Below are 17,162 nucleotides of genomic sequence, written 5' to 3'. Positions count from 1 at the left end.
GCTTCGCTGAGTTAGTTTGTTGGCTCACCTCATCGAGAATGGCCCAAACAGCAGAGTTCTGAATCACTGAAAGCCGGAAAGCTGAGATGGGGTTTAGAGCAGGGTCCACCATTCCCTCTGCAACACCGTTCTCAAATTTTCCTTCAAAACAAAAACCAACACTTGCTGGGCAGACTGAGAACAGGCACACATAAACATCACTGACTTAAGACAGGACAAGAACATACCAAAATATTTCCAGTGGATGTCCTCCGACAGACATAGTTGATATTTTTCTTTCAATTTTTTTCATGATGGAATATATGCTCAGAAATACTAGAAGCAGCCTATTTAAGTAGGCAGAACTATACTTTTTTCATTGCAAAAATTTTAAACAAAAATATATTTGTTCTTGCATCAATAATGCTTTCTTAGCAATATGTGACTTACTCAAACATTACCAAAATATAATTCGTACCATCACCCAGTCTGTTCTGAGGGTTAATAATAACAATTTCCAGTATTTTAATTAGACATACATTCAGGGGTTAAATGAATATGTATTCGTTCCCAAGGGCACATCTAGAAAGAAATGAAGTGATGGTCCCTCTAGGCAGCTCCAATATAAAACAACTTAATAAATGACAAGTGAAAAAAAGCTTGCAATTTTCTAGTTAAATTTATTCCAAAGTATTTTATTCTTTTTGAATTATTTTCTTTTCATATTTTGCGTTGCTCATTGCTAGGGTTTAGAAAAAAACTGATGACTCCTGATCTTGTATCCTGTGACCTTGTTGAACTGGTTTATTAGCTCTAATAGTTTTTCTGTGAATTCCTTAGGCTTTTCTATACACAAGATCATGTCATCTGCAAACAGTTTTACTTCTTCCTTTCCCATCAGGATGCCCTTTATTTCATTTTTTTGCCTAATATTCTGGCTAGAACCTCGCGTACAGTGTTGAATACAAGTGGGAGAGCGGGCACAGTTGTCTTCGTCATCTTGACGGGTCAGCACTCAGTCTTTCAACGCTAAGTACGACATTATTAGCTGTGGCGTTTTTGTTAGACGCTCTTTATGAAATTGTGGAAGTTCCCTTTAATTCCTAGTGTCTTGAGTGTTTCAATCATGAAAGTGTGTTGCACTTTATCACGTGACTTTTCTGTATTGATTGAGATGATCCTGAGGTTTTTATCCTTTATTTTACTGCTATGGTTTCTAAATTTATTGATTTTCAGATGTTAAACCAAACTTGTGTTTCTCAATCCCACTTGGTCATGGTGTGTAATCTTTTATATATATTGCTGGATATGGTTTGTTATTTTGTTGAAGACTTTTACATCTGTACTTATAGGAGAAATTGGTCTGTAATTTTCTTTTCTTGTGATGTTTCTGTCTGGTTTTGATATCAAGGTAATGCTTCATGTACTGAGGGGGAAAATGGCCCTTCCTATTCTATATTTTGAAAGAGTTTATGAAGGAATGGCATTAACTCTTCTTTAAATGTTTGGTAAAACTACCAGGGAAGCCATCTGGGTCTAGGATTTTCCTTGAAGGCAGTTTTTTGATTACTAATTCAATCTCAGATTTTAATCTTACTGGGTTGCCCCTGTATGTCATGAGTTGGTTTTCTCGTGCACTCTGAAGATATTTTGTGTTTCTACACTTTAACTATGATGCATGTGGGCGTAGATCTCTGTATTGTAATTGCAGTTTTTTGAGCTTCTGGGATGCAGAGATGGATATTTTGAAAAATCAAATCTGGGAAGTTTTCAGTCATCATGTCTTTGAATATTTTCTTTCTGCTTCCTTTCTTCCTCCCTCTCACCCCACCCCCCATCCCCCACCTACTGGGACTCCCACTAAGTGAAGGTTGGTGTTAAATGGTGCTCCAAATTATTCTGAGGCTCTTTTCCTCTTTGTTCCTCAGATTTCAAACACTACATCAAAATACTCAAGTTTGCAGATGGTTTCTTCTGCCAGCTCTAATCTACTGTTGAGCCCTTCTAGTGAACTTTTCATTTCAGTTATTACACTTTACAACTCCAGAATATCCTGCTGGTTATTTTTTCATGTTTCTCATTATTGATGTCCTCTATTTGGTGACACAGTGTCGCGATACCTTCCTTAGAACTTTGAAAATATTTATAACAGGTGCTAAGAAGTCTTTGTGAAGTTGGACATCCAAGCCCTCTTCATGGCCATTTCTTTTGCTTGCTCTTTTCCCTGTGTATTAGACCTACTTTCCTGTTTCTCCATCTCATAATTTCATTGAAAGTAGGACATTTTAGTTAATATACTGTAACAGGTTGGGGCACTGGCTCTCCCCTCCCCCCATGGCTTGCTGTTTGCGTTTCTGTTTGTTGGGGGACTTGGCTGGACCGTCCCAGTGCAGCCTGCTTCCTGCAGTGTGAAGCCGCTGGGGTTGATCCTTAGAGGGCACGGTCCTGAGCATGCACACGTGCGCCCCAAGATGAAGGGCTCTCTGTCTCTCCCTCACCTGGAAAGTTTCTAACTGATCTGCCTCTGCTGGAATCACACTCAGCCACTCCCCTCTAATCACTGGCTGATGGTCTATGGCTTTCAACAGTGCCCTGGGGCATTGGTTGCTCCACAGTCTGATCCAATTAAATTCTGGCTCCTTTGAAAGGGTCATCTTTGAGGCCAGCTTTTGAAGTCTGCCCCGACCCCAACAGGGTTCATCTTAGCTATCTCTTGGCTCTTTTCCTGATTCTCCCCATTAAACTTCTGGCTGAGCTACAGTTTAGCTAGTTGGCATCATGAAGCTACCAGTCTCCTAACTGCTTATCACCAAAATCTCCATTGTTTTCCACAGCATCTTGGGCTTGACCTTCTCCCAAGTTTTGTTCCAAATCAAATCAATCCTTTTGGGGAGGGCTATAGAGCTCTCTGTTCTTATGGCCGGCCTCCTCGCCTATTCCCACCCCACCGCTCAGGATATTTGGTGGGGACAGCAGCCCTGTTTTCTCAGAGGGACACCCTGCTTTAGGAGAGGAGCCCTGGATCATGGCAGGAACCCCTGATGCTCTGGTCTTGCCTCTGCCAGGGTGCTGGGGTGAGCATGCAGGGGATCTGAGCCCAGCATTTCCAGCCTGCCCTGGCTGGGTGGAGCTTCCACCCCAACTGCTCGTGCTTGAAACAGTACTTCTACAGCACAGAGCCGGAGGGGGTGACAAATGCCAGTGGGAGAGTCCCGTGTTCTTACTATACCTGCCCAGAGTGGAGTCTCCATCTCACTGATCTTGGCAGGGGAGTAATGGGGTGGGCCCTGGCTCAAATGCCAGACTCTTAATGTTCTTACCAAGATTCATTAGATTTTCATAAATGTTTCTCCACTCACTGTATTCTCTTAGGACAATTTTCACACTTAAAATAGGTTTTTTGTTTGCTTGATGATTTTTCCAGTTAGGGTTGTTTCTCTGGGGAGAAGATTGGCAGCACTCTTTTCACTGCCATTCCACTAAAGCATAGCTCTTAAGGGAGCAGAAATGTTTATTTTCAGTTGAAAAAACATCAGCTGCTCTTTATTTCTGGTGGTGTCTTTGTTACACAAGGTACTACACTTGATAACCCATGAGGTCTTTTCTAGTTTTAACTTATAATCTGATATTTTGGATGGTCATTATCTTCAAATTACTGCAGAGATAATTAAAACAGACTTCTCTGTTTTCTATGCTACTTTCATAATCAGGAACGCAACATTCTCAGAAATTAAATGATTAATCGGTAATAGGGGTGATAAATGGCTTTTGTACTCAGCTAATTTTACATATGTTTCTGGATGTGCCCTCCCCTTCCAGGACAAGTGCACAGAACAGAGCTAGAGAACAACAGGATGATCTCATGGTGACAGTGCGCAAGACATGGTAGGAAGAGAAGAGGGCCAACTAAACCGGTCAGTAAAGGACAAGAACTTACTCATTAGGAGGCAAAATATCAACAGGTAATTTCAGGCAGAGACATGACCACATAATATTGTGTTAGGACAAGAGACTATAACGAGCAAGGAGAAAGTAGCAAGGCATGAGGCAGGAAGGTGGCTGAGAGCTAAGGAATAAAAATGTCAGGATACACATGCTACATCATTATGGAAAGTCAGTGAAGACATTTAGCTGGGTAAATATAGTTATATCTACATTTTAGAAAGGCAGCTGCAGTAGCTTTGTGGAAAGCCAACAGGGGGACACAGGTAGATGCATTTCTTCCATGGCTCTGAAACAGAGGCAGACGGCATACGCCACCATCACAGACAGGGACTTCAGAGATTCAGACAAAATAAATGGACTTGATGCCTGTGCTGGTTTGGATGTATTATGTCCCCCCAAACGCCAGTCTTGTGTGGGCAGGAAACGTACTGGTGTTGATTGGGTTGGAGACTTTTGATTGGATGTTTCCCTGGAGATGTGATCACTCAACTGTGGGCGAGATCTTTCATTGGATAATTTCCATGGAGGTGTGGCCCCGCCCATTCAGCATGGGCCTTGGTTAGTTTACTGGAGCACTATATAAGCTCAGACAGAAGGAGCGAGCTTGCTATAGCCAAGAAGGACACTTTGAAGAATGCACAGAAGCTGAGCGAGGACCTGCAGTTTACAGAGACATTTTGGAGATGGCCTTTGAAAGGGGAATTTTGCTCCGGAGAAGCTAAGGGAGGACAAACACCCCAAAGAGCAACTGAGAGTGACATTTTGGAGAGAAGCTGCAGCCTAGAGAGGAACGTCCTGAAAGAAAGCCATTTTGAAACCAGAACTCTGGAGCAGTCACCAGCCACGTGCCTTCCCAGCTAACAGAGGTTTTCTGGATGCCACTGGCCATCCTCCAGTGAAGGTACCCGATTGTTGATCTGTTACCTTGGTCACTTTATGGCCTTAAGAAAATAAACCCCTTTATAAAAGCCAATCCATTTCTGGTATTTTGCATAACGGGCAGCATTAGCAAACTAGAAAAATGCCAACGAGCAGTACGGGAAAGGTTATTCAGAGTGACTCCCAGGGTTTAGGCCCAGGTACCTGGAAGTATACTGACACAGAAACCATGAGGACTAATAAAGAAACGTCCGTGTGACATGCTCAGAGGAGATGGCTGTGTGGCCTCCAGCGGCTGTGCCCGTGGGCATCTCGATACACACCTGAGGCCCAGGCCCTGGCATATGGATGTCAGCTGCAACTGTAAAGTAGCTAAGCTCATCCGGGAAGAGAATGCGGAAGGCAGCTCAGGGCAGATTACCAGTGAATACCAACGATGAAGAAAGAAAGAAGAACCAGTGAATGAACCTTTGATTTGAAATCTTAGTTGGGTCAAAATTATGAAAGTACTAAAAAACGAGAGCAAATAACACTTGGGGGTACATTGGTAATTATAATTGTAAAGTTGCTTAACACCTGAAAAGAATTTCATATTACAGTGTAGAAATAACCCACAAAAGTTAAAGAACATTTGACTAATTTCAAGTAGAAATTACCTATTCTGAAATAACCATCTTCTAATCGTTTCTCTTTGGTTTCTTTGCTTATTTCCAATCCTTTACTCTAAAACAAAACAAAAGCACCGATTTTATAAGTAAGTACTTTTATTTAAAACAAATCTAAGTTCAATAAATATAACAGTGGCATTTTGTAGCACAGCTATCTCTAAAAAGCAAAAGATCATCTCAGCAAGGTTTATCAATAGAAGTTTTTTTAAAATACTGTCATCTGAATTTGATTATAAGATGGTGGTGGTCGAAAAAAGTCAACATTAATAGAAGAACACCATTTTAAATTTGAAAAATATATAGAAGCAAAGAACTGAGTGTTAACCTGAAAGAAATCCAAGCACTCCCTAGAAACCGATCAATTAATTTTGGATATTAATCAACAAGCATTAAGACCATATGGTATTTTGGGTCTCAAAATACCAAAAGCAGGTAAACGAAGTAAAATAATGATTCATTCCTTTTCCTAGTATAAAATTCCAAGTTCTTTTCCAACAGGAAACAAAATGAAGGTTCTTTCTACAAATGAGGCAAACAGGCCAATCTACTAGCTGTTGATGTAATTTTTTTTAATTGGCACTACTCTCTACTGCGGGCCTGCTTTTACATAATAAACAAGAATAACTTCAAGGACAGTTAACAGGAAAGATAGACCGTCATACCTTAAGGGGCAAAACGTCTACGGTTGTGTTCAACAGAATATCTCCTGGGTGCTCTGGGTTTCCGCTATGGAACAAATAACTGAAGAACAAACATAAAAATAAAAATATGAGTCAGACATAGTACGAAGATTCTAAGAGGTGACCTTATCTGCATTGCCTTTCTGAGCAGGACTCGAACAAAGCAGCACTGGACACTAGCACGTGTGGTGGCGACACATTACGTATTCTGAATAGTTGGGGAAACTCATGAACTTAAGGGGACATCCCTAGCTGATGTACGTCTTCAGTCAGAAAGGGGCCTGTTTTCTGCTTAACGTAATAACATACATAACAGGTAAGAAATGATGGCAGTTTTATATTGCTGTTTACATTGTTTTAAATATGTAAACCTCTTGCCAGGAATAATAAAAATTGTATCAGCTAAACAATACTCCTGTTTCTTGTATCAGAAAATTTTTACTAGGACAACCACTAGTCATGGCAAGTTCACAGACTGGTTTTATCTGATACAAATAACTTTAGCGTTAAATAGACTGGAAGTAAATTAACCTCTCCCAAATTTCTGAAGAACTTCCATTTGCCAATGTTAAGAAATATTTGAATAACGATTCCATGATATACTTTCATAAATCTAAAATTCTCTCTGGCTTTGAGTGTAATGCCCTTATGGTTTTATACTCTGAAAACTGACTGTGTGTAGGTGTAAATGTGGCGGCTGGGGGTAGAAATGAGATGGGGCCTACAAAGTAGGTCTAAATCTAAATCTAAAACCTTAAGTGAATGGTTCAAAGTTTAGGCTTAGTAGTCAGAATGATGTGGTTCGAATCCTGGGCCTCTTGCTTACTTGAATTCTAACTATTAGCTCTCTGAACCTGAGTTTTCTTCACACGATGCAGATATTCCCAACTCACCTCATGTGGGTGTTTCAAGGAACTTATCATAACTGACAAAAAGTATCATGCAGATTACAAATCCTCAGCAAGTAACAGCCACAGTAGGGTTGTAACATAGTTACGTCCTTAAGCAAAAGTCACCTGTGACAGAGACTCGGCTTTCAAATGTTACACACGACAAAAGACCCCTAATGAAAGGCTCCTGCTAAGCCACACCAAAAACTTTTGCATTTTCTTATGAGAGAGAGTTTTCAAAAAGGCATCTTTGACTTGGAATCCTGGTTCACATTACCACTGGCCATTCAATATCTCAGCTGTCCATATGCAAAAATATGGAAGAAGGGATGCTGCCTCTAAAAGAAAAGAGCCCACGGATATATGTGGAGTTTAGACAGTTTTATTCAGAGATGTTCACCCTGTGGTTATTTATTATGAAAAACAATGCTACCCAAAAAGTTTAATCCTCAATGAAGTAAATGATGGTGTGCCACACAATGGGATAGTTTGCAGCCATCAAAACATTTATAAATTGCTATGAGAAATGTAATGGGAAATATAGGATACAAAATTAACATATAGATGATCTCAAACTAGAAAGTGTAAAGAATTAGCAAGGAAAAAAATACACCAGTACAGTCATAATGGTGGCTTTTGGAGGTGGAATTGTGATTTTTTTCTTGACTGTTCACACTTTTAAATTTTCATACATTGAACACGTATTACGTTATATACTCAGAAAATACTTTTTGTAACTCATTTCTGTATTGATAAACTCAACTTTTGCTTTCTCCCCTCTCAGAAAGTAAGTTACTATGGAAATCAAAAAGTGATTCCTCTTCTCTGCCTAGGGAGGGTGAGTGTATCCATGAGCTCTTAAGAAAATTCATATATACTGTCATTCTAGAATTACTTACTGGATGTTTTACTAGAAATGTGCACTCAATTGGGGCATGTAAATCTTACTGTACAGAGATTTATTGTAAAAGTATTTGTTGTAAAGAAGTTTGATGTCTAATATATGAATTCTTCAGAAGATTCTTTGATGGATTTTTGTATTTGCTAAAAATAAACTTTTGTAAATGTAAAAGTGTTTGGGATATCATTATATATTTACTCTTTTTTTGATTACAAGGGTTGTGCCGGTTTTAATGTATTATGCAATCTTGTGAGGCAGACATATTAGTGGGGATTAGGTTGGAACGTTTGGATTAGGTTGTTTCCATGGAAATGCACCCCACCCAACTGTGGGTGATAACTCTGACTGGATGATTTCCATGGAGGTGTGGCCCTGCCCATTCAGCATGGGCCTTGATTAGTTTACTAGAGCACTGTATAAGCTCAGACAGAAGGAGCGAGCTTGCTACAGCCAAGAGGGACACTCTGAAGAATGCCCAGGGGCTGAGAGAGGAGCTGCAGATGAGAGACAGTTTGAAGACAGCCATTGAAAGCAAATTCTTGCTCTGGAGAAGCTAAGAGAGGACAAACGCCCCAAGAGCAACTGAGATTAACATTTTGAAGAGGAACTGTAGCCTAGAGAGGAACGTCCTGGGAGAAAGCCATTTTGAAACCAGAACTTTGGAGCAGACACCAGCCACGTGCCTTGCTAGCTAACAGAGGTTTTCCAGACGCCTTTGGCCATCCTCCAGTGAAGGTACCCGATTACTGATATGTTACCTTGGACACCTTATGGCCTTAAGACTGTAACTTTGTAACCAAATAAATCCCCTTTATAAAAGCCAATCCATTTCTGGTGTTTTGCATTCCAGCAGCATTAGCAAACTAGAACAAGGGTAAATTGCTTTTTGGGCTTGTGCTTCGGGGAAGACGAGGTAGCCATGCCTTTCCCCATCCCGCTGCCAGGTGCAGTGAGCGCCAAGGACGTTGAGCATTAAGCAGACGTAGGAGCGCGGGGGGGCGGAGCAGAGGGCAGGCTGGCTGTGGACCTCAGGGGCTAAGGAGTTGACAGAGCCGGGCTCCCGGGGCTTTCTTTTTGCCTCCTGTATTCCAGACTGGAACTGAAGGACCCACCAACCTGGAAATGCCAATGCGCGCAGAAAAAAAAGCTTCTCATCCCCCAAAAAGCCTCCTCTCTCCAGCCAAAGGTTCAGGAAAGGGATACCCTAGTAAGACATGAACATTTTAGATGATAACTGCTCTACTCTGTCCAAACACCACAGAAAGAACGCGGCCCCAGCCTCGCTCACACCCACCAAGGCTGAGTGGAACCCAGACTTCCACGTCCACCAGGCTGTACAGGGGCGCCCACACCCCTCACTGGGGTGGGGTCACATGAGGACATGCACACAGGGTGGTGATGGAGCCCCCCGTCCCGTCATGGTGAGCAGCACAAGGCCCTCCTGCCTGGCCCAGCCCAGGTCCACCTAGACCAAGGGGCAGCTGCACTCCAACCCACCCAGAAGGAAGCAGCCAGCGGCCTTCCCTTCCCCTGGCTGCGTGGTATCCGAGGCGGCCAGCCCTCACGAGAGATTTAAAGAAGAGTCAGAGCCTCCTAGCGTGACACCTAAAAGGCCCAGGTTTCAATCAAAAATCACTTGTCAAGTCCCTACCAAGACCCGGAAAGTTTCAATTTGCTTGAAAGGACAATTAACAGACACCAAAATCAAGATAACAAAGATGTCAGAATTACCTGAAAAAGATTTTAAAGCAGCCATTATAAAAATGCTTCAACAAGCAATTAAGAACACAGGTGAAACAAATGAAAACTTAGACAGTCACAACAACAGGAAAGAGAAGATATAAAGAAGAGCCAAGCGGAAAGTTTAGAACCAAAAACAATAACCAAAATAAAGATCTCCATAGAGGGTCTCACCAGCAGAATGAGGGACAAAGTAAAGAGCCAGTGAATGTGAAGGCTAAGCTAGTAGAAACGACCCAATCTGGGCAACAGAGCAAAGAGACTTAAAATTTAAAAAGAAAAGAGAACAGAGCAGAGCCCCTGGGAGCTGTGGGACCAGGACGACAGCTCACATGTCCACGTCACAAGTCCTGGAGGGAGAGGAGGAAGAAGACAGGGCTGAAAAAATACTTGAAGAAATAATGCCAGTAAATGAATAGCCCTGCAACTACTGAGGAAACTGAATTTGTAATTTAAAAACCCCTTAAAAAAGACATCTCCAGGATCAGATGACTACACTAGAAAACATCACCAAATGTTTCATGAAGAATCGACACCAATTCTACACGTTCTCTTCTAGAAAACAGAAAAGGAGAGACCACTTCCCAATTCATTTTAGGAAGCAAACTCTTAACAAAACTAAACACAGACAATACAGAAAAAGAAAACTACAGACCAACAAGCCTTGTTAATAGAAACACAAAATCCTTAACAAAATATCAGCAAACAGAATTCAGGCATATATTGAAGAAAATACACACCACAACAAATTCGGTGGGGTTTATCCCCGGAGTGGAAGGCTGGTTCGATATTCAAACTTCTATCAATGTGGCGCTGCCCCCTTCGAGATGTCGGGCAAGACACGTCAGTGCCCTGTCCCCACCCCCCAGAAGCTCTGAACAACCAGCAAGAACTGGAAGAAATGTCTTTCTCAAAACTCCAGGAAACAGTAAAAGGACCGCAACAACAGGGCGAGCCCTACCTCAGGAAAAAGGCTCTCCCGGCCCCCGCTGTCCCCTTCCCCACCCTCACCAGCACATGCTGCCAGCACAGCACCTGTCCCAGTTCCGGGGGGCTGCCTGGCCCCCCTGCCTGGGGAGGCTGCGTGGAGACAGCGGTCACATTGGGCAAGTCGAGTGGCTGCCCGGGTGCGGGGTGGCTGCTACAGGACACTCGGTACAGGGCTGGGGCCGCGGGGACGCTGCCTCCTGGGGCAGAGGGGGCATTCGGAGCCACGAAAATGGGGGAGCTCCCAGGGCCACACACACCTGCCCGAATCGAGACATGAAGCTGCTCTCCAAACCCACTGGAGGACCGTGGAAGCACGGCTGGGGATCTGGAGGGATGGGGGATGTTGGAATTCTCTGTATGGGGTTTTCATTATTTTTCTAACTGCCCTGCAATTTTGAAAGTATTTCAAATTAAAAGGTTTTTAAAAAGTGAAAGACAATCAATGTTATCTACGATATTAACAAGTTAAAGAAGAAAAATCACATAATCCTGTCAATTGATGCAGAAAATGCATTTGACAATTGTGGTACTGGTTAAGGGATAAACCACAGATTAATGGAACAGAATAGAGAACCCAGAAATAGATCCATACCAATATGCCCAACTAATGTTTGACAAAGGTGCAAAAGCAATTCAGCAGTGAAAAAAAAATCAGAAATTAGGCAAAGGACATGAACAGACACTTCACCGAAGAGAAGAGTGATGGCAAATAAGCACATGAAAAGATGCGCAACACCATTTGCCATTAGGGAACTGGAAAGTGAAACCGCAATGGGCTATCACCACACACCTATCAGAGCGGCTAAAACAGAACACAGCGAGAACCCCGAACGCGGGGCAGACACAGACGAGCTGGTCCCCGTCCACCCCTAGTGGGGCTGTAAAATGGTACAGTTACTCCGGAAAACGTCTGACAGTTTCTTAAGAAAGAAAAAGAAATGCAACTACCATATGACCCAGCAGTCACATTCTTGGGCATTGATCCCAAACTTACTTCCACCTAAAAACCTTTACATGTGTGTTCACAGAAGTTTTATTTGTAATAAGCCAAAACTGTGAACAACCCAGAGCTTCGATGGGTAAGTGATTAAACAAACCGTGGTGCGTCTCTCCTATGGAATGTGACGCAGCAATAAAGAGGAAGGAGCTACTGACAACTGTAACAACTCATCTCCACAGAATTATGTCAAGTGAAAAAAAACAAAAACCCCTAAAAGGTTACTTATTGTACAATTCCAATTATATAGCTTTCTTGAAATGACAAAAGTACAGAAATAGACCACAAAAGAGTGGTGGCCAGGGGCTAAGGAATGGAGGCTGGCAGGACGGAAGGTTCCAGAGGCCAGCATGGTAGACCCTCCTGGTGACAGGGACGTTCTTTGTCTTGACCACCAGTGTCAAATCCTGGTGTGATATTTTACTACGGGCAAACAAGAGCTCTCACTTTGATTTCTTACAACTGCATGTAAAAATGCAATTTCTAAAAATCAAAGTATAATTTAGGAAAAAAAGTAAATTGCTTATTGGGAGAGAAAGCACACAAAATAAACCTATGAAGTCAAAATGAAATATTCCCTGTTATCCCAGCTCTATTAACAGTTTGATATATTTCTGCTAGATTTTTTTTGTACATAATATATATAAAATATTGTTTTCATTATTTCAGCAAAAGTAGGATCATTCTGTCAATTTCCACAATTTGCTTTTTTTACTTAGTGTTTTATCTTGAACAGTTTCCATGTAAATAAATCCCTCTCTCTCTGTGTTCTTGTCAATGGCGGCTCCCAGCCTTCCAGGCATGGAGGCTCCGTCATTCATCTACCCAAATGCCTGGTGACAGCCACTTGTGTGGTTTCTAATTCTGTGGTGACTTGTCAGGTGTGGTAAAAATATCTCTACATGCAGATCATTACTATCTAGCATTATAATAAAATGAGCATTAAATGACAACAAAACATTCATCCAAGTGCAAAATAGTATTCAAAAGAAATTTTATATGATATTCCCATTGCTTAAAATACTTCTACAATTTAAATTCCTTTTGGAATCAGTCCAGTGCAGCCAAAGAAAATAAGTTACATTATGTTACAGCTAAGAATTGTTTTTGACCACTTCTAACAGAATTATTCGGAATGATTTTTGGCAGTTTCTAAAAATCAAATTGGCCCTCACATGAGGACACACAAAGTAACGTGCCACAGGCTAGAGAAGCTACATTTTATTCTGCGGATTACATGTAAGCTACAGAAAGTCATGGAACAACAAGGGCTGAGGAAAGTACAAGGAATTGTGACTGCTGAGGAAAAACAGAGAAAAAAGCCCTAAATCTTGAAAAGTGAACATAAATGCTGAAAAACATAAAAGGGGTATACTTCCTCCGGCATACTAAAAATAACCCAACATTTGCAAAACCAGTAACTAGGAACCACTTAACCTAATGGCTGGGCTAATGAACTAGCTCTCCATCGAATCTAAAGGCATTTTCTAGTATAAGGACAAGAAAACTAACTTGAGATTTTGAGGAAGAGTCCAACATAATAAAAAGTATTTTAAAAATTAAACTAGGTATAAACTGGGAAAATATCAAAATAATCGATCAAACATGGTCGATCAAACAATACTGATATTGCATCTGAAAACAACTCAGCCATTTTATTACCAAGTGGCATTAAATGTAATTTATAAGCCAACATTTTGGGACTGTCCCCTCTCATTTGTTATACACATAAAATTTCCATCATAAATCATATTGTAAACAAGAGGCTTGAGTTGCAAGACCAGATATATTTCAATAATCACCAACCTTTCTACATTGACTGGCTTATCGAATTTAAACAAGATGTAGTCTCCAGCTGTTGGGGTTATCGCCCAGAAAAAGTCCTCCCCCGTGTACGTTTTCTCCAGCGTGTGCCCCTGGTAGACCTTCATGGAAGTAGAAACCTCTGCAGGTGGGTTGACATGGATTTTAAGAAGTAACGGTTTCATGTAATCTTTGTCCTAGAAGGAAAGACACATATGCTGTTAAACAACACGCCGCTTATTTATACTAAAAAAGATGAACAATTATACATTAAATAACAAATTGTATGTCCATGAGGAACAGAAAATTAGATCACCAACCGTGAGTTTCTGAAGTTTTCCTGATAGTGAAGAGTGCAGACCAACATGTTGAAAAAGGGACGGTCTGAAGCGAATTCTCAGATTTGCTTTCTGTCTATCACAATGTTTCTAAACAAGATTTTAAGAAATCATGTTAGTGTTACATGAAGTGAAATCTTATCCTCATTTGAAAGCCAAGAAATCCTTTAGAGAAATATTTTTATAAAAAATGCAACTTCATCTCATAATTCCAAGTCATACATGTGTCATAGTCCTCTGAGGCATTAGTAGGTTGGCTGCCTACGGGACAGACAGGCCCATCTGGGGATGCAAAGTTCGCACATCTAAGGGAAGAGTGAAGGACTTAACCCCACCCATTCTTCATGACAAGCCAACAGAGATTTGACTTTTAATATTAAAATGCAAACTATACTCTAGACCAGAGGTTTGTTTTAAATATACAAAATATCTTTAATTGAATAATGTTATGACAAATCTGCAAGTCTGCTGCACAAAAGCAACATGGAAATGTGAGCCAATAACGTGACTTCAAAGCAAGCCAATGATACTAAAAACCCCACAGTCAACTCCATCTCGACACGGGGGTGCAATGCCTGTGCTTCAAATCCAGGTGCATCATGCTCGGACTTCAGATTACAGCGCCTCACAGCTTGATGCCAGTGGCCCGCAGCTGTGGAAATGCCACGACACCCATGACGTGGCGCTAGCGGGTCTCTCGACGTCGCATCGGATGAGTACGCCAAGGCAGCCGTGCAGGTCCTGCAGGTTCTACAAACCATGTTCAGGGCAGCGAGCACACACTTTCAATGACTTCTGTGAGTTTGGGGTCACAAAAAAATGGAGAAGACACACTTATAGAAGACTTCCACTTTGAAAGTGGAATATTAAACTGAATATTACAATGCCGGATTCTTCTAAAACGTTTTACTTCACCGGCATTATTACTAATACTAGAACAGAGTTGAAATGGTAAACTTTACTTACATATATTCAACTACTCGAGAAGAACAGGGAAAAGGGAAGAAAAGGGAAGAGAGTAATGGGAAAGAGAGTGGAGAACACAAGACAAAGAGGGAGACAGAGGGAAGGAGAGAAGAAAATGATGTAGAAAAGTGTGGGAGACTCAGCCTATCACTCAGGAGAGCTTGTGGCTCAGACAATGGCAGTAACTGGGTCTGAAGAGTCAGAGCACGTTGACAAAATATTAGAAGAGCATGTAAGTGATTTGAAGGGCTTCTCAGACGCTGTCAAGATGTGTTCAGGTGGCCAGGAAGCAAGCAAGTAGGGACAGCTTCCTTGACATCAAGAGTCAGAGAAAAGGGGGATGAAGGAAGAGCAAAAAATAGCTACGTCTGTCCAAAGAGCTGTGTACTAAAACTTATGGATGATTTAACAGGTCTTCATGGTTTTAATTCTCCCTATGAGTTTTTCCCCTCAAAGGCTGATTCTAGAACCTAAACACATATTAGATAAAACTTCACAACACAAATTAAATGCTAGTGTGTTCCAGGAAGGTAGAAATTATTTTCTCATGTCCTACAATAAGAATTCCTGTAAGTCATAATGAAAATACAGGTGTGCCGATTTGGATGCATTATGTCCCCCAAAACTCCATGTTCTCTGCGGCATTCTTGGAGGGGCAGACGTATTAGTGTTGATTAGGTTGGAATCCTTTGATTGAGCACTTTCATGGAGCTGTGACTCAATCAGCTGTGGGTGAGACCTCCGATCGGATAGTTTCCGTAGAGGTGTTACCCCACCCATTCAGGGTGGGCTTCGGTTGAAATCACTGGAGTCCTAGAAAAGTGATCACAGACAGAAGGGTGCAGCTGCAGCCAAGAGAGACACTTTGAAGAATGGACAGGAGCTGAGGGTGGACTGGAACACAACGTGGGATCAGTAGACGCAGTCACGTGCCTTCCCAGCTAACAGAGGTTTTCCAGACGCCACTGGCCTTCCTTCAGTGAAGGTATACTTGTGTTGATGCCTTCATCTGGACATGTTCACCGCCTTCAGACTGTAACTTTGTAACCAAATAAACCCCCTTTATCAAAGCCAATCCATTTCGGGTATTTTGCGTAATGACAGCATTAGCAAACTGGAAAAACAGGTATAGGCTTAGATCTTCAAAATGAGCTGTTCAAATCAATTTATGTGTTCAATTATTGTTGGAAATCAGATACCCTATGATTTCACTATTTCCATGATCTGCTCTGTAAACAAAGAGAATGCAATGATAGCTTACAGACACCAGGAGGCAGTATCCTGAAAACTGACAAGTAGATGACCAAACTATTCTAGGGAACATAATAAGATCACGGAGTCAAATTAGATGTTTGTTACAATGAGTGTTAAGTCAACTCTATAATGACATATGCTTACAAATATTTACTTGTTATTATGTGTCAAAATTGACATTTTTAAGAATATGTACATTCATATTTTGTTTATGCTTACATGAAATAAATGAAGAGTTGTATTTATTACAGAGGTACAATTCAAATTGACAAGGAAACACATCTAATTACTTTTTTTAATTTTTATTTTGAAATAAATTCAAACTTACAGTAACAGTTGCAAAAATAATACAAACCCCATACAAGGAACTCCAGCACACCCCGAGCCCCCTCCACCGATACCGCGATCTACCAACTTTAATATTTTGTCACTTTACCATTTCTTTCTTTCCCTCCCTCCCTATCATCCATCATCTATTGCTCTGTCTTCTGAACATATGAGAGCAAGTTGCACACATCCTTGAACAAACAATATAATTCACATATACATTTCCTATGAACAAGAATATTCATTTATGTAATCACATTAAGTGTAGTTAAGAAGTTCTATAAATTTAATATTGACATAAAGCTTACATTCTATATTCCATTTTTTTCTTATGTCCCAATTGTGTCCTTTTGAGCCTTTTCTCCTTTATTCTTAGATCTCGTCCAGGATCATCTATGGCATTTAATTGTCATTATCTATTTAGACTGTCTTTTTTTTCAATTGTGGAAACATATCTACGGCATAAAACCTTCCCATTCCAACCCCTCCCTAGCATTCCATTAGTGGGATTAATCACATTTAGAATGTTGCAACGCCTTCACCTTCCCACCATCCATTACTAGAAATTTCCCTTCAACCCAAACAGAAACCCTACACTCATTTCTTATTAATTCCCCATTGCCCTTTCCCCACGTCTCATAACCCATAGTCCACTGTTCTTCTCTATGATCATATTCTCTGATACTTTCTTTGTGTTTACCGTGGGGCTTAAATTTAACATCTTAAGTCTATAACAATCTTGTTTTCTTTGATACCAACTTAACTTCAATAGGACACATGAACTATGTCCCTATACTCCTCCATT

General features: G+C 41.1%; 1 protein-coding gene across 2 annotated transcripts in view; it reads right to left on the bottom strand.

The window, feature by feature from the left end:
• Positions 1–17,162, bottom strand: part of MGAT4A (alpha-1,3-mannosyl-glycoprotein 4-beta-N-acetylglucosaminyltransferase A) — a 146,695-nt gene that overhangs the window by 3,644 nt on the left and 125,889 nt on the right. For both annotated transcript variants that reach the window (XM_037807832.1, XM_037807831.1), the window contains exons 11-15: positions 13,793–13,900; positions 13,476–13,669; positions 6,134–6,212; positions 5,460–5,526; positions 29–141 (exon numbers count right to left, since the gene is read on the bottom strand). In XM_037807832.1, the coding sequence (XP_037663760.1) occupies positions 29–141; positions 5,460–5,526; positions 6,134–6,212; positions 13,476–13,669; positions 13,793–13,900 (561 nt within the window). The remainder of the gene's footprint in view (positions 1–28; positions 142–5,459; positions 5,527–6,133; positions 6,213–13,475; positions 13,670–13,792; positions 13,901–17,162) is intronic.

The sequence above is a fragment of the Choloepus didactylus genome, chromosome 17 (assembly GCF_015220235.1).
Source record: "Choloepus didactylus isolate mChoDid1 chromosome 17, mChoDid1.pri, whole genome shotgun sequence".
In the NCBI taxonomy this organism is placed as follows: Eukaryota; Metazoa; Chordata; class Mammalia; order Pilosa; family Megalonychidae; genus Choloepus; species Choloepus didactylus.
The sequence above is the reverse complement of the archived record's forward strand: the minus strand, read 5'-3'. Positions and strand labels throughout refer to the sequence as shown.